Here is a 27,719-nt window from a genome sequence, read left to right on the forward strand (position 1 = left end):
TGTTTTATATTTTTTTTAATTTTGTAATTAATTATTCTCAGTGGTGATTCTCATTTTTATTACTATAATTTTTTTTATTGAATTAAAATTTTAATCAAATGTTTTAATATAAATCAGCATAATGCAGTACATTGAACACTACCATCATGGTGTGTATATCATGGTGTGGTAAAAGTACAGGAACACATTAGATGACTTATTACTTTAATAAATATAGCAGTGTGTATTTTCTCACTTGATCTGTGCCGAATGATCATATGCATTGTTCAGTAACATTTCCTCGTCTCTGTAGATTGAGAATTTGTTGATCAGTCATCAGGGCACTGTAAAGCTGTGTGACTTTGGCAGCGCCACCACCATGGCACATTACCCAGACTACAGCTGGTCTGCTCACAAGAGATCTATGGTGGAAGACGAGGTAAAGACAATACAAATTCTTTCTTCTCAGCCCATCCAGCTTTATGCTACATAAATATTAATACCAGGATAAAGTCACCGTGATATCACTGTCCTCTGATTGGTTCATTTTGCCATAGTTTTGATTGTGATTCATGGATTGTCACAATAATTGTGGAAATGATTACATTGTTAAGTGGCCAGAAAGAAATATTTTGCAGTGATTGTATTAAAATCTCTGGCTGTTTCCCGTGGAAGCATTCACTGATTTAATTGTTTTGTTGATTCAATTAGTTTGTTTGGTTTCTGGTCCTCTTAAATCAGTTATTGGTAGTAAATTGAAACCCACGCAATGCGCAAAGCCCGCCATTTCTCTGCGCATGAATGTCTGTTTGTGTTTATTTAATGCATTTTTGTTAGCAGCTAATTATAATAAGAACCAGTGTTTTAGCATTTTGTGTTATAAAGATTTTACTCTTTTATTCATCTAAAATATTAAGTTTGAAAAAATGTTTAAAAACTACCCTACTGTTAACAAGTTTTGGGATAGTATGACTTTTTTTTTTAGTCATGATTTCCACAAAAATATTAAGAAGCACTGTTTTAAACATGGATAATAAAAAAGAAATGTATTTTATCCATGCATGCAAGCTTAACATAAAGACCCACTAAATTATAAATAGTTTTCCTTCTCTTATTCTCTCTTTATCCCTCAGATCACTAGAAACACGACTCCAGCTTACAGGACACCAGAGATGATTGACCTCTATTCCAACTACCCAATAAACGAGAAACAAGACATCTGGGTGAGTTAGTATAGTTATGAGCAGATACAGATATAACCTGCAGACCTTTTCCACATCATCTGTGCTAAATTGGAAAGAAAATGCTGCTTGATATTTGAAAGGCTTGGAAAAATTAGAAGGCTGAGAAAGAGATTTGATTTTTTTTTTTTTGGTCCAAACCAGGTGAAGGCAGCTTTTTGGCATTACTTATAGCACCTGGTCAGGATACAGTGTAACAGGTTTTTCCTCTTGTCCTTTTGTTTTGTAAGAGTCTTGGTTTGTTCTCTAGGCTCTGGGCTGCATTCTGTACCTGCTCTGCTTTAAGCAGCACCCATTTGAAGAGGGAGCCAAACTCCAGATAGTAAACGGCAAATACAACATACCTCAGAATGACAACAAGTACACAGTCTTTCACCAACTCATCCGTAAGTATCCTGCAGGAACTTAACTTCCTTCCCTCTTCCCAAAATCTCCCCTACATCATATCTTTATTTTGTTTGTGGTGTGTCAAAAGCCTTGCGTGTTTGTTCCAGGATCGATGTTGAAAATCAACCCAGATGAGCGACTGTCAATCAACGAGCTTGTAAGCCAACTGCAGGAGATCGCTGCAGCCAGGAACGTCAACCCAAAATCACCCATTACTGAGGTACACACCGTCTAACAAAAACGGTCTCTTAAATCAAGTCTTCACTGGTCATTCGTAGGTTTCATGTTAAATACGGGATGCAAGAGACTAGTTTATAATAGTCAATCGAAATTCACAGATTCGCATCAGTGCATCAGCATAAAAGTTAATGCAATGCACTGATTTAAAAAAGTGCATCAGATACAAGTTGGCATTTGTATCACGATGCATCGTTTCTAACATATTTGCATTGGTAAAAACAGATTAATTTATATATAATTATTAATAGATGTGCTTTACTTTTAGTATTTAGAAAGTGACCAATCATTTCTGTCTGGTATTTTATATATAGATTGTTATTTGTAAGAATTCTTTCTCAAGCATGTTCTTTCATCATTGCAGCTATGTAAATATGATGTATCATAACACTATGGAGACCGAGGGGTGTCCTGAGAGTCACAAAGAATTAAAATTAAAATGGCAGAGGTAGAGCTGCATCTTTCACCAAATAATGACAAGAAATAATCATAATGGTGTGAATCATATCGTATCGCATCAGTAGCTACTTCATATATATCTTAAATGTATCGTATCGTTGGCTATGCATCGAAATTCTCATCACATCCACCTCAGTTATAGAGATGCACATCCCTAATTAAGGCTGTGGGATTAATCGAAATCGAATCGAAATCGCGATTTGAGACGTTGCGATTTGCAAATCGCAAAAGCCTGCGATGTGGACGCGTTATTACTCTGTTCCAGAGCATATGCATGACTGCCAGCCTTGAGTGACAGTCTTACTTACCGATAGAGTGAGCACACCTCCGTTCTCCCCAATCAGCACTGCTCTAGCCAACTGTGTAAACGCCCACCATTAAAAAAAAGAAAAGAAAAAGGAAAGCAGGAGAGAGACAGACTGGGATTATGGGGTCTACAGGGGCAGGTCAATAGTTAGGGAAATTAAAACTAAAGAAAAACTATGTAATGTAATGTAACTTAAGGTTTGAAAAAACAGACAACGAACAAAAAAGATAATTTACAAGAGCTGCGTCACAATGCATATCAGGAGCATCTCTTATTCGCTATTCCCAATTCAGAAGACCGCAAACACAGCCTGTGTCTCTGAATGCTACTCATACTCACTCCTCTTTTTCCCACGTGGTACGAATCGCGCGTCACGGACGAGCCGTTCACACTTGCCGTACTCACGCAACCTATGGATGAGGCTCGAAGCACGTGCGCAACCTTCCTCAGCTCGCGCCTGGCTCTCGTTTAAAACGATTGTAAATTCAGTCTAACTGCTTGCTAATTTCATTTGAATGAAATTAAACATTCAGCACATTTTCCAGTTGTTCTTAAAATCCCAAATACAGTGTAATATGTAATACTTTAATAATTGACTAAAGAAATAGTTCTTTATTTATATAAAAAAAAAATAATAATTCAGTAACTAAGTTAATTCTATAAAATTAGTTATACCATTATAATCTTGTCTGCTGAAAATGTGTGTATATATATTAAGCTATTTATATATATATATATATATAGAACCCCTCCCAAAACACAATTGAAAATTGAGAGGATTTCAGGGTTATAATGGGAATTGTATTGGATAGAACAACAGTAATAGGAAGTAATAGCAAGACAATAGGAACAGTAATTCCTATTGTAATAATGCCATAAACAAAAAGGAATTTTGTAATGGTTTCATGGAAACTGTAAGAATATCTGTTTTTTTTTCAGCAGGGTAATGATACTCATACTGTGCTGCACATTATTGACAATATTGAGCTGAAGCTTGACTTTGCAAATTTAAAATCTGTCAAAATATCTGTCAAAAAAATCGCTATTAGATATTTTCCCCATTTCGCACAGCCCTATCCCTAATATATATATATATATAATATGCATTGCATGTTAACATATTCATTTAGATTATGATGTAAAATGTTTTAACTCGTTCTAAATATAATGTATTTGTTTATGTATAATGTAAATTATTATTTCTTGATCTGCCACTTAATAACAAATTCTATATATATTTTTTTTTTTGCTAATTTAAAGATGATTAGATCTTTGCTATGTATTTATTTAATATAATTTGTATAGTATTTATCAATATTCATTGATTATTATAAATAAGTGATGCTGTCAATAAATAATAGTAATAATGCACTTTATATTAAATAAATAAATACATGTATTAAATACTTTCTAATTTAAATATAAAAATAATTTGCCATCATTAAGTTGTGCATGTCATTGCAAAATCTATTTTATCTAATGCAATAACATATCAGCAATTGCCCTCTTGGCTCTTTAAATATCAGCACCTCAATGATCTACTACCACTAGTTTCAGTTCGTATCGGTGTTAGTAATCCCTCCTTCAGAGCTTCTGTTTGATCACCGTCAGCTTCAGTTGGTTTAATGAGGCTCTTTTGGTGCTTCATTTGAAACAAACCCCCTCATTCTTTGACACTCAGACATACACACACACACACACACACATATACATAGAGATGAGGAGAGTCCCACATACTGATCACCAGTCTCTGAAGAGCCATTTAGAGACACCGCCGCACTCTTCCTTTTGTGTTCTGTCGTTCTTTCCTTTCCTCCCTCTCTCCATGACCTGCTGGAGACAAAGCAGCATCTCATCCCTCTTTTTCGCTCTGACCTAATGGCCACTGATCTCACTACATAAGACAGAAACAGAGGAAACACTGGGAAGACAAGGGCTTTCCCAGCCTGTTTGCTCAAAGAACGACAAACAAATCATCCGTTCCTGGATTAACAATTCTTGGATTAATGCATTTGAATGATTTAGTTAAGAGCATCCAAACAGCTGTGTTTGAGTGCGCTAGTCAGTGTTATGCTCCTGTGTGCACACATGGTGGAGAGGGCAGTTTTAGATGCATCTGATCGGGATTAAGAAGGAGGTTCTCTCTGGATTTAAGTGATTGCCATCGACAGCCAGAAGCTCCAGATGATGCTCTGCTGTTACTGACTAATGTTCAGACACGTGTGTATTCTGGAGTCTGGTCTCCTGCTTTGCTCCTGATGTGTGTGTGCAGTGGACTAACATCCTGATGAGTCTGTTAAGTTCATACTACTATCTGAAGTCTGTGTATGATGGCTATGAATCCCTACAGCTCCTGGAGCAGAACGGAGGCTACGGGAACAGCACACAGCTTCCGTCGCAGATCAACAACATAAACAATGCTGGTGAGTTCTGCATTCATATTAGTTTTTTGGCAAGCCATATTCATCATAGTAGATGTATAGCTTTCTTTGTATTCAAATATGTCACCCTTCCTTTGTAATTATGACCTTTAATCGGGACTGATGTCACGCTTTTACTGTAAAGGTTAACAGGCTAGTGGAGAAGACCGTGTTGTTGGATCTTATCTTGTCGTGTTGATGCACTGACATCCTTTGTTTACATGCATTACGTTTGGAAGTTTCTCTTTATACAAGTTATAGCTTTCGAATTGTTTTGGGTTGTTAAATTTTGTTAGTTATTTAGTTTTTTTTTTGTTGGTATGTTATTTTTTTATTCATGTTAGTTTGTTGATTGTTTGCAACATTAATTCAGTAACGACTTGTCTTTTAATCACTTACCTTGTTTGTTGAGGCAAGTGATTAATGACAATTCTTTTTCATTTGGTGAGTTTGTGTGTGTTAAGGTGTTTTAGTTAGAATACATATAGTGTACTCTGCTGTGAAATATTTCATCGGCTGTGAATCTTCCTCTTTGTGAGTGATTTTGTAAAGTAAAATTCCTCTACAAATGGTAACATGCAGCATTTAATAATATACACAAGTAATATCCGACACAGCTGTATTTTGTACACTTTGTTAAACTGCTGAAAAGCTCTTAATACCACATATTACTGTATTCAGGAACTGGCTGAGTTTTGCAAAACAATGATTTGTGGCTTTAAGCCCACCAGCTCTTGTGGAAATGAGAAGTGCTTTGTTTGTGAGTGATTCATATCAAAGAGTATTTTAGACTTAATAAGACAGAGACCGCCCGGATACAGCATCATCAGTCATGTCATTATACTTTTGTTAAAACTGCACACACAGTTTGAATGAGCTCTTTAAGAGTTCATCTGCATGACTTCTTACCTGACAGATATTCACACACAAACACACACAAATTAATTAAAGTGCTTATACATAAAGACACTCACTCATGCAAGGAACCTGAACAGTAGTGGACGGATGCATCACTTTCAGGAACTGACTTTGAAAATGTAGCCATGATATTTCAGCCTGAATGATGTTACATGAGTGTAACCTTCCAACTACCGTCACGCTGTCATAATACTGTACACAAACAGATCGTGCTCTGTACACACCCCTGCCCCCATATTTACCCCAAGGGACAATTTCTCTCTCCGTTCTGTAAGAGGATTGGCCCTCTGGTCACCATGTGCTGAGTTTACTGAACACAGTCAGAAAATTATAATATTGTCCTCATTTGTAAGTCGCTTTGAACTTAATGTAAATAATACCACGTATCTTGTTTCTTCATTTACAGTCGAATTACATGGGTCATATTTTACACTTTTGTAGCATTTCCTTTTTCACCTTAAATCCATTTGCTTTAAGACTTATGTATCTAGTTAATCTCTTTTATCTATGCACACTATTTTAGTTCACTCAGTTTTGGTTGTTTTTGTTATTTTTGTTCATGTAAGTCTTTTATTATTTATTATTATTTGTAATTTGTTAATGTTTTTAAATTATTATATGTTAATGTTTGTTATTGTCTTTAGTTAACATGTGTCAACATAAACCGTGAATTAACAACTAAATGGACAATATTTGTATTTTGCAATGAGCGATTTTTAATGCTAGTTAAAATGCAGTAAAAATGCATTAACTAATGTTAATCAATGCAACTTTTAAATACCGGTAATGTTTTTTCTTTAAAAAAAATATAAATGATGTAAATGTTGAAATAAACTACTGTAAGATCAATAAATTCTATTGGTTCATGGTTTATGTTAATGTTTTAAATATTATTATTTGTTTGTTAGTTGTTGCTTTTTTAGTTTACTTACTCGTTAACATTAACAAGAACTAGCAATGAGTGTGATTATTATTATTATTATTTTAAAGTTATTTAGTTTTTGTTTGGTTAGTAATTTTTCATTGCATTTGATATTAAGGATATGTTAAGGATAAGGATATGCACTGTCATATTGGTCAATAAAAGCGTTTGTTCATGTTATCTAAGTAATGAATAATAAAAGCAAAACAAACAAACTATACTAATCTATATCGGCAGAGGACATTATAAATAAATGGTTATTATATTGACCCAGAAATTTCGTAGATCTTCGACCCAAATGCTAGGATGATGGTCATCTCACATATATAGAAATTTGGTCATCTTTGCATCTCATTTTGTCCACGAGCAACCAATTTAGACCACCATACATCCATATAAAGCCACCAACCTCAGTTTGTATGTTTTAAGAGACGTTTAGGAGCATGAAAATCCAATATTAAATACTTGTTGATTACAGAGTGGTGTTTTCAAAACTCTTAAATATCTGTCAAAGTTTTAATGGCATGAAACTTTGGCATTTTAGAGTGAAGTAACCCTTAGATCTGATCAGTTGGGTTGTAAAGAACAGTTCTTTGTTCTTGACAAGTGTTATGAGATGATTGTGAGTCATTGCATAGAGACATTTCTTGTGTGCATATGTCAAAAAATATTCATCGAAACTCTTGTCCTGTAAAAGCTCTTTTGACAAGCGTTGTTCGAATCTCCAGGTGTGAATGATGCAGACCCGGCCATGGGTGGAGGCTTCCTGGATATTCTGAAAGGAGGAACCGAAAGATTCCTGACCAACATCAAAGACACTTCCTCCAAAGTCATCCAGTCGGTGGCCAGGTGAGCGATGCATTCAGACTTCAGTGAAACACCCCTGCGACTGTCCCGAATTAGCTAGTGCACACGGCTTGCTCGAGTGTGTTTTGGCTTGCCTTGGTTTCGTTATGATGCTTCTCTTTCCGCTGAGCCATTGACAGTTTCAACCGATTGGTTGAAGAGGTCGTAGTGGTGGATAGAGTACTAGTAATCTGCAGGCGGTTAATCTGATATCACTTAATCTAGCTCACAAACAATGCCATCAACTGCTGACTTGAGCACGTTTAGCAAAATCTCTTTTCTTAGTATAAAAAGATTCAGAGGCTCTTTTTCATGAGCTGTAGCATTTTTTTATTTTAATAGTATTTTGTCATTTTTTTATGTATCTATATATTTATTTTCCTATTTAATAAACACAAAAAATTAAAGCAAAAAATAAATTACATTACATAAATAATCTCATTACAGTGCATACTGCACAATTATTCCTGAACATGTGAGTCATGATATCCTCTTTAACTAATAATTGTCTCACGTTTATTTTTAATGAACTAGCCTGGGGCTGGGGCCCTACTTTTTTTTAAAATGTTTTTATGTAGAATAGCTTATGCATCATACTCAAAACAAAAGACATTTATAAAACTAAATGGGGTCAATTCTGAGTTCATGTTGATTCGATCATGATTGTCTTCATAAGATAGTAAATTTGATCTGTCTGATTGCAGTGACTGGATGTTAATCTCGATTTAAACTCAATCAGGGTTTTGTTTATGACACGCGCTGATCTACCAGATCATAAATTCCCCTCCATAATCTGTTTGCATGCATTAATCAGTTTTAATAATTATCCCCCTCAACGTCTCCACAAGTCGGTCATGTTTATTTTTCTCCTCTGTTGGCCCATTTTTGCTTTCTTTTTGTTTTTGTTCATTTTGTTCCTGAATCACGTCTCTCGGTCCCACCAACGTCTGGCAGCTCCAGGTAACTATGGGACAGCGCCTGTGTGTCTATGTGTTTGCGTTACATGTGTGTAGTGTGTGTGTAGAGATGGTGTGTGAACTTCACTCCACCTTCATCTCATGGCTTTGTTCGCTGTTTGTTAATAACCTCAGTCTGAGTCTGCTCCCATCAGCACAGCATTACCCTGATCAGTAGAGTTTCTTAAATAAAAGTCTAAACAGCTGCCTACTAAATCCATATGTGTGAGTGCTGCTCCCCAAATGACTTTAAAGGAATAGTACACTATATTCAGTGATATATCACACTGTATCCCAAGCCTTCTATATAAATGCATTATATTTGATCCAAAAAAGGTATTATTTGAATCTTTTAAATATATTTAATAAAAAATACAAATAAAACAAAATTTGACTGACCCAAACTTTTGAACAATAGTGTATAAAACAGAAGGAATGCAAGTAAGTTTTAGTTTTTGAATGAACTATTCCTTTAAGTCTAGTCTTTTTTGACTTTTAGACCCAGATTTTTAACGGAGTTTCTGATAAGTTTGTGATACAAGCCGTTACTCTTTTTCTTGTCGACAGGTTTTCCTTCGAGGTTTAGCTTGTAATGTAGATGTTCTTGTAGTTCTTGCATTCATACATCTAAACGTGTCCTGTCCTGTCTCAGTTATGCTAAGGGAGACCTGGACCTGTCCTACATCACCTCCAGACTAGCAGGTACAGTCACCTGTGTATTACAGCTTTCATTTTGGATGTCTTAACACTAACGTAATGGTGTTAAAGTTATTAACCTGCCTATTTGTGTTTTTGCAGTCATGTCTTTCCCAGCTGAAGGTGTTGAATCTGCAATTAAGAATAACATTGAGGACGTGCGTCTGTTCCTGGATTCTCGACACGCGGGTCATTATGCAGTATACAACCTCTCCACACGCTCCTACAGACCGGCCAGGTTTCACAACAGGGTGAGAGCGGACGGCAAAGCATTTGATGGACTCATTACAGGGATCGAAATTGATGTCTTATCCTAATATCATAAATCCTGAGTTGTTATTGTTAACTAAAACCTATTTAATTGAAACAATCCGAAATAAAATATAGATATTAGATGAAAAACATAACATAAATGTAAAAGAAAATAGGTTTAGTTGAAACTCTGTTTAGTCTGAAAAATTACAATCAAATGAAAGCTCAATAGAAATATAAAAAACGAATAAAATATAAAAGCATATAAAAACTGAAAATGTGAATATAAAATGTACAAATAAAAACCAATTTAAAATAATAATAAATACTATGATATAAATAATATAAAAATAACAGAGTATACTTAAGTTGATATGGATTGAAACGAGGCTAGATAGAAGTACAGCGATGCAGAAAACACCTACAGAATCAAGAAAAAATCAAGTCATAAAAACAGAATATCATGTTATTAAATCATAACAAAATCGCGATTTGGTAAACCTCTGTTGTAAAGCACTTTATGACTAAAAAAAAAGGAATTGTCACATTTTCATAAGGTTACATTTTAAAAGATTAATTAAATTGTTAACGTTTTATGTCTTGATTTGAAATGAAACAATTTCTAAAAAAAAATCAAACCTTTAATTTGGCCCAATTTTATTATTATTACATTATTAAACTGTTATAGTTTTATGCATTAGGTGATTAGACATGCTTTTTAATTTGATTACATTTATTACAACCATTGAGACAGATATAAAAAAAGAGGATCCAGAAAAATTCAGACATAATTTAGGAAAAAATAAAAGCAATTTGTTAAAGCCCTACATACAGTACTTGATAAACTCATAGTTGTGTTGTGTGTGCAGGTATCAGAGTGCGGTTGGCAACCTAGAAGAGCTCCTACTCTGAAGAACTTGTACAGTATATGTAAAAACATGCACCAGTGGCTCAAACAGGACCAGAGGAACATCTGCATCGTACACTGTCTGGTGAGCACACACACACACAAGGCCCTTTTCCAACAATGTTAATATTAGTGCTGTCAGTCGATTGAAAAACAATTTAACTAATTATATGTGATTAAATATTTTAATGCCGTTAAAGTAAAAAACATTAATCACATGCGTTAACATGCCTACAAACAAACACTTTACACTGTTGCCTTCCAGTTCATTGAATTCAGCATATTCAGAAGAAAAATGATGTGTGTCCTGGGATCTTCATATTGTGTCTGTGTGTGTTTGCAGGATGGACGGGCAGCGTCAGCTGTGGTGGTTTGTGCCTTCCTCGCTTTCTGTCGTCTCTTCTCTACGGCCGAGGCTGCAGTTTACATGTTCAGCATGAAACGATGCCCACCAGGCATCTCGCCCTCACACAAACGGTAACTTCCTGTCTTTTTCTCACTCTGTTCCTTTGAGTTAAGAAGTACTGCACAGCAGAATGTCAGGGCAGGTTGTTTTAGAACAGAAATGAATGCTCTGTGGATTAATTCACAGAATTAGGTGCTTGAACATGAGCAGTGAGCCGCAGGTGTGACGATTCTTTAGTGATGAGGTCACTTCCTGCCACAGCTGTTCTTTGGCTTGCTTCTGCCGAACTTCGCAAGCTCATGGGACTCTTGATTCTAACCAAATGTGAATGTGGGTGGTTACAGGAGCTGATAACAGTGACTTTGTCAGCTAAATGTAAAGGAAGTGACATAACCTTGAACAGAACGTTCAGTTCTGCTGCTCACCAGAACGCAAGAGTGTTGAGCTGCATTTAAAGGAATGTAGTATTCTTATATACTATTATAGTATTTATTAATATATTATAGTATTTATTAATATTTTTAATTAGCTTTTATTATATTTTCCATTTAAATTTTTTTAATTTTATAATGTGCTTTTGTCATTTTATAAAAAAACAATTTTATATATAGGCTCTCTGTTGTAACATCACTCAAGGTAAAGAAGAGGGTGACATCTAGCGGAGAAGACAAGTAAAAAAAAAAAAAAGAGACTCGTTAAGAGCTTACATTCAATGATTGCGGAAAAAGATATGAAAAAAATGGATTCACAGCTTTTGAGAATCGATATTGAATCGACCACTTAAAAAAAAACTGTTAATCGAAAACTCAGATTTTTTCGCCCAGCCCTAGTAAACAAGTTATTGTTTATAAAAACTGAAACCATAAAGAAACATTTTAATTATTTGAAATAAAATAAACATGAACTGAAAATAAAATATTTCAGCTAGTTGTCAAAAGTAACCTTTTTCTTTTTTTTTTCTTTTTTGAATAATATGAAGAAAAAAAGTAATTAAAATCTAAAACGTGACAAGAACTATGCAGACATATTTAACAAAAAACAAAAAGGACAAACACAAAGCTAAATTACTAAAGCTTTCAAATTCAAATGAGAACAGAAAATATAAAAATAAAATCTAATTCACAACATTTACAAAAACTAGAACACAGGTTCTAATGCACAGTATTACAGTATAAATAGAGCTGGGTGATGTACCCAAAAAATTATCTTGATACATTTTTTCATATCAGTCGATATTGATAATTATCATGATAATTTTCAAATCTTTATTTCTTTCATGTTTAAAGGCATATTTTTGCTCCCAAGAGAAAGTTGTAGAAGTCAGGCTCCCAGAAACCAGTTAATTGTGTTTTAAATGACTCTTTATTCTCAGAAAGTGACAAACACTTCAACTTTTTAATTCTTTACACTTTTCCATTCATTCTTCCTTAACAAAATAAATATCTTATTATAAAAATTAATTTCTTAGTTTCTGCATTTTCTAATGTTATTGTTTCAAATCATGAAACGGGTTTGTGTTGCCTGACTTTGACGCGGATCTTAAGCACAGTTTGTTGTGCATGCTGCAATATTAATAATATTAAATTGTTGTCTCTTAGAAATGCACGTTTGACAGTAGCTTGAGTTTACAGTAGTAGTGGCTTGAGTTAGGATGCAGATGTAAATTTATGTTCATTATCAAAAACAGTCACATCTATAAAGATTGTAACAACATCATTTTATATGGTGGAATTTAGTTTGATTTGTGTTGAATTAACCATTAGACTACCAAAGGATTGCCTCGAGATTTAGTCATTGATTATTTTTGTGTTATTTTGTGTTCATTTCTTAACTTAAACGATCATGACTCCTGTCATAATCGTATAAAGCTTGTAAACCATGCAAAAATAGACCAGTATTATAGAAAAAGTCCAAACAATCACCACAGTAATAAATAAAAAGACAAAAAACTTTCAGCTCACAGCACACATTCGTGCACATATCTCACGTTATGATATCTCCTGATGTGTGAAATCTGCTTGTGAGGATGTGGGGTTCATGGCAAAGATCGAAGTGATCTCAGTTTTTAATGTTCATGAGAATGAGGTCAGGCATCTCGTCCCAGAGCGTAGATGTTCGATGATGAACCATGCTGATTTTGCTGGTTGTTAATGGTGCTTGCTAAGCAATCAACATTAATACATTGTAAAACGTCACTATTGCCTTTAAAAAGCTCTTTGTTCGAACCACTGGTGTATTCAAGTCTTATGAAATAAGGTCATTTGCATATAGAAAAGTGCACTAACAGCCTGTATAATTAAAAAAAGTTCAGAGAGGGGGGTGAAAATGGCCATGTAAAAACGAAATCACTGTTTTTGGTACAAGAAACCTTGGCTAACGTCTAAAGCAAAGCAACCGCACATGAAAAAAGTTACAGAAGTCTTGAGGATAGCCTCGTAAATTTGGGTTCGTCTCGTGATCGAAATGTGTGGTTTAGCTGTAGATGCTCGTCATAACTGCATGTTGATGAATTGCATTAACTGATGACTGTTGTTGTTTGTAGGTATATTGAATACATGTGTGATATGATGGCAGAAGAGCCCATAATCCCCCACAGCAAGCCTATTACCATCCGCTCCGTAGCCATGACTCCCGTACCACTCTTTAATAAGCAGCGATATGGCTGTCGGCCGTTCTGTGAGGTTTACGTCGGTGACGAGCGAGTCGCAACCACTTCACAGGACGTTGACAGAATGAAGTAAGTCAACCCTGTGATGAAACTTAACGTCATGTGATTCCTTGCTGATGGGCATTATTGAAAAAATATATACCTAGTGTCTGCATCTCTAACTACTTTTGCCGTTTCTGCAGGGATTTTAAGATGGAGGACGGGCGAGCGGAGATTCCTCTGAATATAACTGTGCAGGGAGACGTGCTGATAGTGATTTATCATTCACGCGCAACGCTGGGCGGACGCCTGCAGGACAAAGTAAGATATTCGCTAATATCTTCCCAGTACACGTTTCTAAGCAGAAATTAACGGATGCAAGTAAAATGTTACTGACCAGTTGGCCGGTAACTTTATTAGGAATGGCATTATCATGATATTAATGGCATTAATGGATTATAATGTAAACAGCGATGTAAGAACTAGGGCTGCACGATGTGTCGTTTAAGCATCGATATCGCGATGTACAAATCCACGATAGTCACATCGCAGGATGTGTGATGTAGGCTGTCATAGTTGATCCGTTATTCATTAACTGTACGGGCCAGCTACTCCCCTGCCCTTGACGAATGTGATTCGCGGATTAATTGCACAGCTTAACCATCATAGAGTGAAAGTTTATAATTGACAGGACTGAAAACCACATGCAAGTTTAACAGGGCAGAGACAGAGAGAGAGCGCGGCGGCGCGAGAGAGACAGAGAGAGAGAGAGAGAGAGAGTGCGAGAGAGACAGAGAGAGAGAGAGAGTGCGAGAGAGACGGAGAGAGAGAGAGTGCGAGAGAGACGGAGAGAGAGAGCGCGAGAGAGACGGAGAGAGAGAGAGAGAGCGCGCGCGAGAGACACTGTGAGAGAGAGAGAGAGAGAGAGAGAGAGAGAGTGCGCGTGAGAGACAGACAGGGAGAGAGAGCGCGCGAGAGAGACAGAGAGAGCGCGCGCGAGAGACAGAGAGAGCGCGTGCAAGAGAGACAGACAGGTAGAGAAAGCACGCGAGAGAGACAGAGAGAGTGCGCGCAAGAGAGACAGACAGGGAGAGAGAGCTCGCGCGAGAGACAGACAGGGAGAGAGAGCTCGCGCGAGAGACAGAGAGAGCACGTGCAAGAGAGACAGACAGGGAGAGAGAGCGCGCGAGAGAGACAGAGAGAGCGTGCGCGAGAGACAGAGAGAGCGCGTGCAAGAGAGACAGACAGGTAGAGAGAGCGCGCAAGAGAGACAGAGAGAGCGCGTGCAAGAGAGACAGAGAGAGCGCGTGCAAGAGAGACAGACAGGTAGAGAGAGCGCGCGAGAGAGACAGAGAGAGCGTGCGCAAGAGAGACAGACAGGGAGAGAGAGCGCGCGCGAGAGACAGAGAGAGCGCGTGCAAGAGAGACAGACAGGGAGAGAGAGCGTGCGCGAGAGACAGAGAGAGCGCGTGCAAGAGAGACAGACAGGGAGAGAGAGCGCGCGCGAGAGACAGAGAGAGAGCGCGCGCGCGAGAGACAGAGAGAGCACGTGCAAGAGAGACAGACAGGGAGAGAGAGCGCGCGCGAGAGACAGAGAGAGCGCGCGCAAGAGAGACAGACAAGGAGAGAGAGCGCGCGCGAGAGAGAGACAGACATAGAGTACATTAGAAGTACCATCAATGTTTATAGAAATGTATATGGATTTATTTTGCATGTAATTTTTTTTTCTTATGAATATATATGTATTTTTGTTTTGTTTGTTTCTATTCTGCTATGTACAATGCTTTAGGAATATGTACCTTTGTATGTCATGCCAATAAAGCAATATGAATTGAATTGAGAGAGAGAGAGAGAGAGAGACCGAGAGAGAGAGAGCCGTTTTCAAACAACACGAGCGCTGTCTTGCTCTCTCTCCTTCGCGCATATTAATCAATTGACACGATGGTGTCGATGTTTAAATCATTTAAAATGAGAATGTAAGTGTGCTCACCCCATTTTTGTTTGTAAGAAAAAATATCCCAATATATATCGCAGAAAAATAAAATATCGCAATGTCATTTTTTCCCAATATCGTGCAGCCCTAGTAAGAACAGTAGTTTAACCCTTACTGACAATTTGAGCAAATCAAATCGAAGACAAATATACCATTGTGCATCTTTTACATTTTTTCAGTCTCTTCCTAATTAACCAAGAGGAATTAAAAAAAGGTAAATAAATAAATATTTTAAAAAAATTATTGTGCATCTCTTTTACAAATTGTACCAAGTATGTTATAATTATACCCTTTTAAAGCCACCAAAATAAAATAAAAAAGAACAAAATTAAGATTAAGATGAACAAAATATATTTGTTTTTTTTTTGCTGTTTGTGAGATTTGTTGCGTTTAATTTACAAGTTTAGTGATTTTTGTTTTGCCACAAAATGCAATGGATAAATGGGGATAATTAATTTAACAGGAAAAACACATCGATTGATTTACTGTATATTATTAATATAACAATGCATAATACAGTGGACGATAAAAATACTAGAATTTGTCAGTTATTTATCACAGATTTTATATAGTTGTTAATATAATCATTTTATATATTATTATATTAAAAATTATACTATTTTTATTTATTAATTATAATAAAAATTATATAATTATATATATTATATAAAACTATATAAAACGACTACATTAACAACTATGTAAAATCTTTAATAACTGATAGAAATTATAAAATTATTTCCATTAAATATTTTATTATTATTATTATTATTATGTTTTATATAGTATAATTTGCATGATGTAATGTATGTTTTTTTTTTTTTTCTCATTATTTTTTTACATTTATATTAGCCCTAAATATAGCCTTTGATATGGAATTAAAAAGTCAAATAAAAATGTTTTTTGGACAATAAGAAATATTAATGGGCTGGTTTTATTTTTTATTTCACCTACAGTGTTGTATATTCTTTCTATTCTATTCTATTGCTTGCTTCCAACAGATCTTCACACTGAAAGCCCTAGAAGTCTATTTCACCCATTGTTCATATTTTGTTAATGCTTCTTAGTCATTGCTGTGCTGTGGTTTTTGTAGATGGCTTCCATGAAGATGTTTCAGATTCAGTTCCATACTGGGTTTGTGCCCAGAAATGCCTCCACTGTCAAATTTGCAAAGTAAGTTTCACTTCACTCTTAGAATGATCTCACATCAGTTTCACATTCAGTTTTATTTAAGATGGTGGTGCTGTGTGTGTTTGCAGGTATGATCTCGATGCGTGTGACATCCAAGAGAAATACCCCGACCTCTTCCAGGTACATGTAAATGTGGAGGTGGAGCCTCAGGGTCTCCCTAGCACCAAGACTCCGCCTTGGGAAAATTTTCCCACGAAAGGACTCAATCCCAAGATCCTTTTCTCCAGCCGAGATGAACAGCAAGAGATCCTGACCAAATTTGGTGAGGTTTTATTCTCTATTTGGTTGATTTTTCAGGGTTCTCACGTCCTTAAAAAGTCTGAAAATGTATCCGGTTCGGTTTGTGTCTTAAATATCCTAAATGGTTTAGAATTGGGCACAGAAATGGAATAGAATAGACACAGAAAAACAGGAACTGAAATACAGCCTAATGTGTTTATTAAACATATAAAGACCAAGATCAGTGAATACTGTTCCTTTATGCCAAGCGATTGCTTATGATCCACTGTTGATCGATTATGATAGGGTTTGCTTTATTATGTTTATATTATGAATCGTTATATTTGATCTTGTTTATATATTTAGGCTTGTTTATAATTAATGCATTATGATAAAAAATTTGGTATATTAATGGTATTTTGGTTACACAATAAACTATATCTAGAACTTAATCACACTCTGTCAAAGGAAGTAAAGACTAAGAACATTATTTAACACATTCAATATAGAGATTTTATTAGTTTTGTCACAATAATCTGTATGTTGAACACATGATAGGTAAAAATTGATAGCCTGAATTAGGGCTGCACGATATTGGGGAAAAATGATATTGCAATATTTTATTTTTCTGCGATATATATTGCGATATGAAATCTAATCAAATTTTTTCTTACAAACAAAAATGGGGTGAGCACACTTACATTCTCATTTTAAATGATTTAAACATCGACACCTTCGTGTCAATTGATTAATATGCGCGAGGGAGAGAGAGCAAGACAGCGCTCGTGTTGTTTGAAGACGGTGAGCGTGCGGCCGGGGCTCGCTCTAGCTCTCTCTCTCTCTCTCGCGCTCTCTCTTTCTCTCCCTCTGTCGCTCTCTCTCTCTCTCTCTCTCTCTCTCTCTCCCTCTGTCGCGCTCTCTCTCTCGGGCTCTCTCTCGCGCACTCTCTCTCTCTCCCTCTGTCACGCTCTCTCTGTCTCTCGGGCTCTCTCTCTCGCACGCACGCTCTCTCTCGCTCTCTCTCTCTCCCTCTGTTGCGCTCTCTCTCGTACGCGCGCGATCTTGTGCTCTCTCTCTCTCACTCTCTCTCTCGCACTCTCTCTCTCTCTCTCGCACTCTCTCTCTCTCTCTCTCTCGCACTCTCTCTCTCTCTCTCTCGCACTCTCTCTCTCTCTCTCTCTCTCTCTCTCTCTCGTGCGCGCGCTCTCTCTCTCTCTCTCTGCCCTGTTAAACTGACAGGACTTAAAAACACATGCATAATGTGTTTGATAAACATGATAAACTTTCACTCTGTGACAGTTAAGCTGTGCAATTAATCCACGAATCACATTTGTCAAGGGCCGGGGAGCAGCCGTCCCGTACAGTTAATGAATAACGGATCAACTACGACAGCCTACATCGCACATCCTGCGATGTGACTATCGTGGATTCGTACATCGCGATATCGATGCTTAAACGACACATCGTGCAGACCTAGCCTGAATACACTGTAAGTCGCTTTAGATAAAAGCGTCTGCTAAATGCATAAATTTAATTTAATATTGCATTTCTTTAAATATACCAAATACAATATAAACCATCCTTTATTTCATACGCAATAATACATTTCAAGTTATTTTAAATCTTAAAAAGGTCTTTAATTTTGGTTACACAATAAACTATATCTAGAACTTAATCACACTCTGTCAAAGGAAGTAAAGACTAAGAACATTATTTAACACATTCAATATAGAGATTTTATTAGTTTTGTCACAATAATCTGTATGTTGAACACATGATAGGTAAAAATTGACAGCCTGAATTAGGGCTGCACGATATTGGGGAAAAATGATATTGCAATATTTTATTTTTCTGCGATATATATTGCGATATGAAATCTAATCAAATTTTTTCTTACAAACAAAAATGGGGTGAGCACACTTACATTCTCATTTTAAATGATTTAAACATCGACACCTTCGTGTCAATTGATTAATATGCGCGAGGGAGAGAGAGCAAGACAGCGCTCGTGTTGTTTGAAGACGGTGAGCGTGCGGCCGGGGCTCGCTCTAGCTCTCTCTCTCTCTCGCGCTCTCTCTTTCTCTCCCTCTGTCGCTCTCTCTCTCTCTCTCTCTCTCTCTCCCTCTGTCGTTCTTTCTATCGCTCTCTCTCTCGTACGCGCGCTCTCTCGCGCACTCTCTCTCTCCCTCTGTCGCGCTCTCTCTCTCGGGCTCTCTCTCGCGCACTCTCTCTCTCTCCCTCTGTCACGCTCTCTCTCTCTCTCTCTCAGGCTCTCTCTCTCGCACGCGCGCTCTCTCTCGCTCTCTCTCTCTCCCTCTGTTGCGCTCTCTCTCGTACGCGCGCGATCTTGTGCTCTCTCTCTCGCACTCTCTCTCTCTCTCTCTCGCACTCTCTCTCTCTCTCTCTCTCTCTCTCTCTCGTGCGCGCGCTCTCTCTCTCTCTCTCTGCCCTGTTAAACTGACAGGACTTAAAAACACATGCATAATGTGTTTGATAAACATGATAAACTTTCACTCTGTGACAGTTAAGCTGTGCAATTAATCCACGAATCACATTTGTCAAGGGCCGGGGAGCAGCCGTCCCGTACAGTTAATGAATAACGGATCAACTACGACAGCCTACATCGCACATCCTGCGATGTGACTATCGTGGATTCGTACATCGCGATATCGATGCTTAAACGACACATCGTGCAGCCCTAGCCTGAATACACTGTAAGTCGCTTTAGATAAAAGCGTCTGCTAAATGCATAAATTTAATTTAATATTGCATTTCTTTAAATATACCAAATACAATATAAACCATCCTTTATTTCATACGCAATAATACATTTCAAGTTATTTTAAATCTTAAAAAGGTCTTTAATTTTAAAACTCTGCAGATTTGTTTCTTGTTTCTCATCGATGTTATGTTGCACATTTCCAATTAATTTTAACTTGAGATGTTTGTTCTCAATCTTTCTGGTTGATCAGGTAAACCAGAACTTCCACGTCAGCCTGGATCAACAGCCTGTTACAGCTCTGAACCGGCCCAGCCGGAGCGCTCGCCTGAAGGGCCACAGACCGAGGAGGACTCCCCTTCTCCTCAAAGCACAGACACCAATGCCAACAACTTCTTCCAGATGCTTGACTGGGAAGGTATACAGTACATTCATAACATTTCTATGCAAATGAGCACACATAATCCATAGACTTTTTCATGGTTTCCCTCGATTGTTAGTTGGGTAAAACATTAACTAACATAAACTCACAATGAGAAATACATACACAAATACAGTATTCATTCATCTTTGTTAACATCAAATGTAAAACCCATTAAATAATATAAACATAAAAATCCATTAAATAATATAAACATGTAAAAATCTATTAAATAATATAAACAGATACAACTTTTGATTTTTAAAATGAATTAGTAAAGGTTGAAATGAATGTTAAAATTAACAAATGCTTCAGAATCACTTTTCATTGTTAGTTCATGTTTTCGAATGCGGTTAATTAATAATAACAAAAGGGGAACCTTGTTGTGAAGTTTTACCGTTAGTTGTCTCTGAACATTTAAGGTGTTAATATGTAACTTTTCATAATTTAAAAATATTTCCTCCTATCTAAGTTTAATGAATAATTTTAATATTACAGAGCTCAACAGTGCATTTCACTTGCATTTATGACTAATTATAGATGTGTGTGTGAACTGTACTGTGTATTTAGGAGCATGGGCGCAAATAAAAAGTGGGTCCCTAAAAAGACTTAAATCAAAATTTAAGGTCATAAAGTCTTAAGTATCTTAAAAATACAAAAGCAAAAGTCTTTTAAGATGGTCTTATATTTGGGGCTTGAAAACAGGAATTTTGATACAGCTTTATGTGATTATTAAACTTCATGCTGTGATTTAATTAAATAAATGTGAGTGCTGCACATTTCAAAGTCAAAATAGACTAATGGATAAAGCACCTTGAATTGGTAAAGACATTTCAAAAGTCCCGGAGAACTTTGCTGGTTAGTATTGGTATTTTTGGTGTGCAGTAAATTGTATCGGACATATGATTCAATGTTTAAGATATAAATACGTTATTTTAAATGAATAGTTATTTTTCAAATTAGGGGCACGTTTGATTCCTCGGGGCGAAAAGTAAGCATTAAACCTTGTTTTCGGAATTTTATGGCACATTTTGTTCCCCATAGTGATTTATTACATAGAAAGTCATTTTATGTCATTTGTATTCGGACCATCATCTTTTCACCAACCAAAGCATTTCTTTCTTCAGCCTTTATTATGTTTTATGCACTTGAATTAGCTGGATTGTATTATGGTGTGTTTACAGATGGCAGTCGGCAGTTTGATTGTTCTGACAGCCAATTGGAGGACCAGGATGATTTGAGTGGCGGATCGGAGGAGGAGTCTGTGCCTTACTCCGCCCCCATCGATGGGACTCTGTCACGTGACACCAGTGAACCGCTCTTCGAGGCAGACTTCACAACCACACCACCTGACCCTCAGCCCGACACAGAGGACCTACTCGGCCTGAACTCTGACCCCTGTCCCCCAGCAGCCACCACTCAGCTGGGCCTTGCGAATGAGACAGGTTTGAAAAGTTCCTCCAGTAACAGTGATTTACTGAACGACCTGTTCGCCCCTGCACCCAATACTGTGCCTTCAGCTAACGCAGAAGACCTGATGGGAGAAGGTCCAGGGGAAGATCTGTTCTTCAGCAGCACATCCAGCCAACCGGCACCAACCGCTAACAAAGGTAAGAGAGACTGTACGTGAATGTTTAAATGTAGCATTCAGTAGCTAAAAGCTAGTCGCCAAAAGTTTGCATTAAGCATGATGCCTTAGAGCAGCCCTTGTGAGCCCATATTATTCCAGTGGGACCATCTTTGTACTTTGTAACATTTCCTGTTGCTTGCTTTGAATAAAATGACAACAAATGAAATGCATATAAATAAAGATAAAAGTACAAAAAATATAAAATTAATATTTTGGTTTAAGAAAACAAAGCATGTTTAAGGAACAATATGATTTTTGCCTTTACATTATTTTATCTCAAATTCTCTTCATATAATATATATATATATATATATATATATAATGCGATCATAAATAGAATTGACATGGTTATACAGTGTGGGGGAAAAGCAACATCTATAAATATTAAAACAAATGACAATAAATTAAAATATTCAAACAAAGGGAGCTCATGATAAAAAGAAAAATAGAAAATATTGCCATAGGATTATTTTCATTATTAAATTACAGAAAGGAGAATCATCAATGAGAATAATGAAAAATACAGATGCATTACGGTAACAAGGACATATACAGTAATTACATTATTTGCACTAAATTTCTATTTATGCAATACACACACACACACACATATATATATATATATATGTATATGTACACACACACACAAAGGGTATAGAAAAGAATCACTTTGATGTTATAAGTTGCTCTGAGTAAATACAGCTGGATAAAAAAAACTCTCTGTCTTCATTTCAGGCTGCAAAGCAACAAAATGTGATTATTTTAAAGGCCGGTGATTCTTTTCTATACTGACTGTATATTCTTTTCTTTTCTGTTCTTTTAATGTTGGGGTAAAATTTCACCTGCACATGTTGTTTGTAAATGTATTTGTTTGTTATTAACATACTATACTATTATTATTATTATTATTTTAGATTTTGTTAATGTGTTTTGTAAATTATACTGAACTTCTTTCTGTAGACTTCTTTGACCCCTTCGGTGTGGGGTCAGCCTCTGCAGGGTCCGATCTGTTTGGTGACCTCCTGGGGTCAGACAGTGCTAGCAGCGGGTTCAAAGCTCCGCCTCCTGCATCTAACTCCAGCCTCTTTAACCTTAGTGAGTTCTGCTCTGATTTACATATAATTCAAAACTTTGGAATACTAAATAACATGTTATTCAATATAAAACATAATCGCCTCATTTAAAATGGACACAAAAATTGTGTTTACTGAGAGTGGGTAGTTCTGTGCTGTTTTCAAAGCAAACTTCGGGGTGTCTGAAAATGTTTTGCCAGGTAAGTTAGCAAGCGAGCCTCCGAAGATGACATCATCAGCGAGTCAGCCTGATCTGTTAGGTGGCTGGGAAAACTGGAGCACAGGAGGAACCAGCACCACTAGTAACATGACCACTGCTGCCAGCAAACCTACTATGAGTGGTAATCAATCAGACCTTCACTCAGATTACCAAAACAGTTACTTTGTTAAACTGGTAACACTTTAGAAAGTCTATTTTGTTATTAGTTAATGCATTAATTAAAATTAAGCGACATGGGCAATATATTTTGGTTGCACTTTATTTGAAGGTGTCGTTGATACAGTATAAATATATAATTATGAAGTCATATTTTTAACAACGTACTTAGTATAGGACTAGGTTTTGGAATGACTCTTTATTTTACAGTACGTACACTTACCTGTACTTACATAAGAAAGTATTGGATGATATAATGTTATTACATGGGTTCGGTGAGGTTTAAGGTTTCAGGGTAGGTTCAGGGTTAGTACATAATTATTGTAATTTCTATAACAAGTACTTCGTATGTACATGCAGAACAGGACAGTAAAATAAAGGGTAGCACTTTATTTTACAGTCCTGTTCCTCATGTACATACTATGTACTTACTATAGTAATTACAATAACTATGTAATAACTAGGTACTAACCCTGAACCTACCCCTAAACCTAAACCTACCCCATGTAGTTACCTTGTATTACCAGAACTTTCTTAGATAAATACACTCTAAGTACACTATAAGTACATGTTAGTACACGTACTGTAAAATAAAGTGCAACCAAATAAAGTGCTCCCGGGTTTGGTTTAAGGTTAGTTTCTTGTAATTATGTGTTATTTACCGTTATTACTATAGTAAGTACATGCAACATAAGAAGGACATAATGTATTACCTATATTTTTACAGCATTTACATGTTAGTTAATAAAAATGTCCATGTTAGTTCACAGCTGTTATTGAAGAATCGCGATATTGTCATAGTTACATAGTTACTATTATTTATTTTTTTTTACTAGTTTATATTTTAATTGCCTTGACAAATGTTGCCTTGAAAACTTTTTTTTTTAATTTTTTTTAAAAAAAATTTGACTATTTTAAAATGTTTTTATGGTTTTAGTTTACTTTTAATAACCCTGGTTCACAGTACATTAACTAATGTTAACTAATACATCTTTGAAATGTATTAGTAAATGCTGAGACTACCATTAACTTTAAAGGTTTTAAGGTTAATAGATTGTTAGTTCATGTTAACAAATGTAGTTAACTGGTGTTACCAATTTAAACCTTATTGTAAAGTGCTAACGTTTAACCAGTAACCATTACTCGGGTCATACAGTCAAACATTTCCTAAGTTTACCAGCCAATCAGATTTCTTGTTAAATCATAAGACTGCTCACAATCCAGTTGCAGCAGCCTATAAAGCATTTAAAACATTTCTTTTGTAACCCATTGACTTTGTGTTTGTGCAGCCTCAGGAGTCTCATCTTTCTCAAAGGCCAAATCTCAGAGCTTTGACCCCTTCGCAGACCTGGGTAACCTGGGCTCAACACTGCCTGGTATGTTTGTGTTTACTCTTTATCAGAACACTTTCTCACATATCACTTGTATCATGTATGTATCACTGATGTGTGTTCAGGCTCGGCCAGCACTGGTTTCTCTGGCTCAGGTTTAAAAATGACGCCCTCTGCAGGAGGCCCTAAGAACTCAGGTCAGCAGCGGCAGCAGGCTCCTCGGCCCTCCTCCGGCCCCAGCAAACCCTGGATGCCTCCGAGCTCAGCACCCAGACCACAAACCCAGCACTCCAAATCTGTCCCCCAACCGCCTAAATCAAACTTCAAGCCCAGCTTCAGTGTGATCAGTGGACGAGAAGAGAGGGGGATCCGTGCGCCAGGATTTGGTACGCTTTCACCAGTTTGAGAACAAATGAGCATGAAAACTTGGGTGGGGGTTGGGGGCAAACACATACATGCATACATACATACATACACACACACACACACACACACACACACACCACCACCACCAGTCAAAAGTTTTGAAATAGAGCAATTTTAAATGTGTTTTGCAGAAGTTTCTTCTGCTCTTCAAGGCTACATTTATTTGATCAAAAATACAGGAAAAATGTAATATTGTGAAATATTATTATGATGTAAAATAAAAATTTCTATTTTAATGCGCATTCAGATAATACACAACTAATTTTCTTTGATAGCCTCATTACTCCAGTCTTCAGTGTCACATGATCTTCAGAAATTATTCTAAAATGAAGATTATTATCAGTGCTGGAAACTGTTGTGCTTCTTTTTTTTTCTTTTTTTTTTTTTTGGAACCTCAGGATTATTTGATGAATAAAAAGTTAAAAGAAGACCATTTATTTAAAATAAAATAAAAATTCTAACAATATACACTACACTTCAAATGTTTGGGTTCAGTAAATTGTTATTCTTTATTTTTCTTTTTAATAAATTGTAACTTTTTTCAGCAAGAATGTGTTAAATTGTTAAGAAGTGATAGCAAAGATTTATATTGTTAGAAAAGATTTCTATTTTTTAATAAATGCTGTTTATTTATCAAAGAATCCTGAGAAAAGAACCATAGCTTCCAAAAAATATTTGGCAGCACAACTGGGGTGGTGTTGGAGCAGTGGATAAAACACATGCCCTTGGTGTGAGAGACCCGGGTTCGAATCTGACACCATTGTGTTCCTGAGCAAGACACTTAACCCCTAGTTGCTCCAGAGGTGTGCAACTTCTGACATATATAGTCGCTTTGGATAAAAGCGTCAGCTAAATGAATGAATAAATAAATAAAAAATAAATAAAACTGTTGTCAACATTGATAATTCTAATAATAAATCGGCATATCAGAAAGATTTATTAAGAATCATGTGACACTTTATACTAGTAATGGCTGATGGAAATTCAGCTTTGCATCACAGAAATAAATGATAATTTAAAGGATATTAAAATAGAAACCATTGTTTTGTATTTAGACTACTGTTTTTCAAACAAATACCCAGAAACAATATAGTTTCAATATTTGCATGCTACTGAGATGCTGTATGTGTTGGTTTAACTCTGATCTCCAGATCTAAATGTGAATGTGATCTATGGAAGACCCCAATGGTTAATTTGAATAAAACTCAGAAATTTAAACAATCTGAATAATAACATTTCACCATATAAAAATTAAGTTTTTACAATTTTGACAGAAGTTACGGTTTTTGATAATGAACATGAATTTACATCTGCATTCTTACTCAAGCTACTGTCAAATGTGCCTTTCTAAGAGACAAACGTGCTATTATTAATATTGCAAAGTCAGGCAATACAAATAAAGAAGAAGAAGAAGAAGAGTAGTTTAAACCACCATCAATGCTCTGTAAGTTAGGTTTATTAACCTGGAGAACATGACTGGTTTCAAATATCTGATTGTCAGTATTAGTAGATTTCTGATCCAGATTAAGTCAGCCTCTCTGGGGACTAAATGCAATAATCATCACGGCCTGTTTGTTTGTGCTCTTTAGGTCCAAAGCCCAAAGTGAAAGAAGATGACTTTGAGGATCTTCTATCCACACAAGGTTTTGGCTCCAAAACTGACAAGAAGATGCCCAGAACTATTGCTGAGATGAGAAGACAGGAGCTGTCTAGAGACATGGACCCTCTTAAACTTCAGGTATGACTGTGTAACAGAATTTACGTTCAAGAACATAGTTGCATGTAGATGTGCTTTGGGCTTGATGATGCTGTTGTTTGTATGCTAGATCTTCGATTGGATCGAGGGGAAGGAGAGGAACATCAGAGCGCTGCTCTCCACGCTGCACACGGTCCTGTGGGAGGGAGAGACCCGCTGGAGACCCGTCAACATGGCAGATCTGGTCACCCCTGACCAGGTGAAGAAGGTCTACAGGAAGGCAGTGCTTGTTGTGCACCCAGACAAGGTTTGGTTTACATTCACATATAAACCGTTTTGTAACAGTGAATCGATATGTTCTAAAGTCAACATGAATTCAAAATTGACTCTTAATTGACCCTCAAGTCTTATTGCACGTTGTTTGTCAGTGCACATTATGCATTTAATCTTTTCATCACAATGCAAAAATATGGCCTCTAAAATATTTTTTTTTTCTGCTGGAACAACTAACAACTTTGTTTTATTTGTTGTTTGTTTAATAATTTGTATTTTATTGTTTTCTTTTTATTTCAGACATGAGAATTTGGGGAAAGCTTTTTTTTCCCCAAGATAATAATAATTAAAGCAAATAGTTAGTTATAATTAATGTGTTAATAAACATATTAAATATTAATTTAAACAATATATGAATAAATAATATGGATACAAAATTATAGACGATAATAAAAGAATAAAATGAAAATTGTATGTGTTTGTTTTTTCATTGTTTATTATTTTTATTGTTTATTTGTTATTTATTTTAAAATTACAGTTTTTCTTTTCTTTTCATTTCAGACGTGTATTGGGGTTAATTTTTTTATATTCAAGAATATTTATTTTGTACATTTTTGTTATAAATTAAGCAATTTATTAATTATTAAAGTAAAAAAATATATGAATAAATATTGTTAAATACTGTTATATTTATTGACAGTAATACAAAATCAGCCTATAGAACAAAAAAATAAAAGGTATGTATTTATTTGTTTATTGATTTTATTCATGTTTATGATTTATTTGTACAT

The 27,719-nt window shown here is 36.0% G+C and overlaps 1 protein-coding gene across 3 annotated transcripts in view; it reads left to right on the forward strand.

Annotated features, from left to right (window-relative positions):
* Positions 1–27,719, forward strand: part of LOC132140014 (cyclin-G-associated kinase-like) — a 37,043-nt gene that overhangs the window by 7,056 nt on the left and 2,268 nt on the right. The window contains exons 6-27 of one of the 3 annotated variants that reach the window (XM_059548769.1): positions 293–418; positions 1,113–1,202; positions 1,471–1,606; positions 1,715–1,827; positions 4,961–5,033; positions 7,599–7,719; positions 9,325–9,374; positions 9,471–9,619; positions 10,490–10,612; positions 10,871–11,004; positions 13,476–13,670; positions 13,784–13,901; positions 16,667–16,746; positions 16,833–17,026; positions 19,956–20,120; positions 21,308–21,733; positions 22,714–22,848; positions 22,994–23,167; positions 24,492–24,578; positions 24,659–24,919; positions 26,549–26,697; positions 26,786–26,962. In XM_059548769.1, coding sequence (XP_059404752.1) covers positions 293–418; positions 1,113–1,202; positions 1,471–1,606; positions 1,715–1,827; positions 4,961–5,033; positions 7,599–7,719; positions 9,325–9,374; positions 9,471–9,619; positions 10,490–10,612; positions 10,871–11,004; positions 13,476–13,670; positions 13,784–13,901; positions 16,667–16,746; positions 16,833–17,026; positions 19,956–20,120; positions 21,308–21,733; positions 22,714–22,848; positions 22,994–23,167; positions 24,492–24,578; positions 24,659–24,919; positions 26,549–26,697; positions 26,786–26,962 — 3,276 coding nt within the window. The remainder of the gene's footprint in view (positions 1–292; positions 419–1,112; positions 1,203–1,470; positions 1,607–1,714; positions 1,828–4,960; positions 5,034–7,598; positions 7,720–9,324; positions 9,375–9,470; positions 9,620–10,489; positions 10,613–10,870; positions 11,005–13,475; positions 13,671–13,783; positions 13,902–16,666; positions 16,747–16,832; positions 17,027–19,955; positions 20,121–21,307; positions 21,734–22,713; positions 22,849–22,993; positions 23,168–24,491; positions 24,579–24,658; positions 24,920–26,548; positions 26,698–26,785; positions 26,963–27,719) is intronic. The other 2 variants (XM_059548770.1, XM_059548771.1) reach the window with 2 other exon arrangements.

Source organism: Carassius carassius, chromosome 4 (assembly GCF_963082965.1).
Source record: "Carassius carassius chromosome 4, fCarCar2.1, whole genome shotgun sequence".
Taxonomy (NCBI): Eukaryota; Metazoa; Chordata; class Actinopteri; order Cypriniformes; family Cyprinidae; genus Carassius; species Carassius carassius.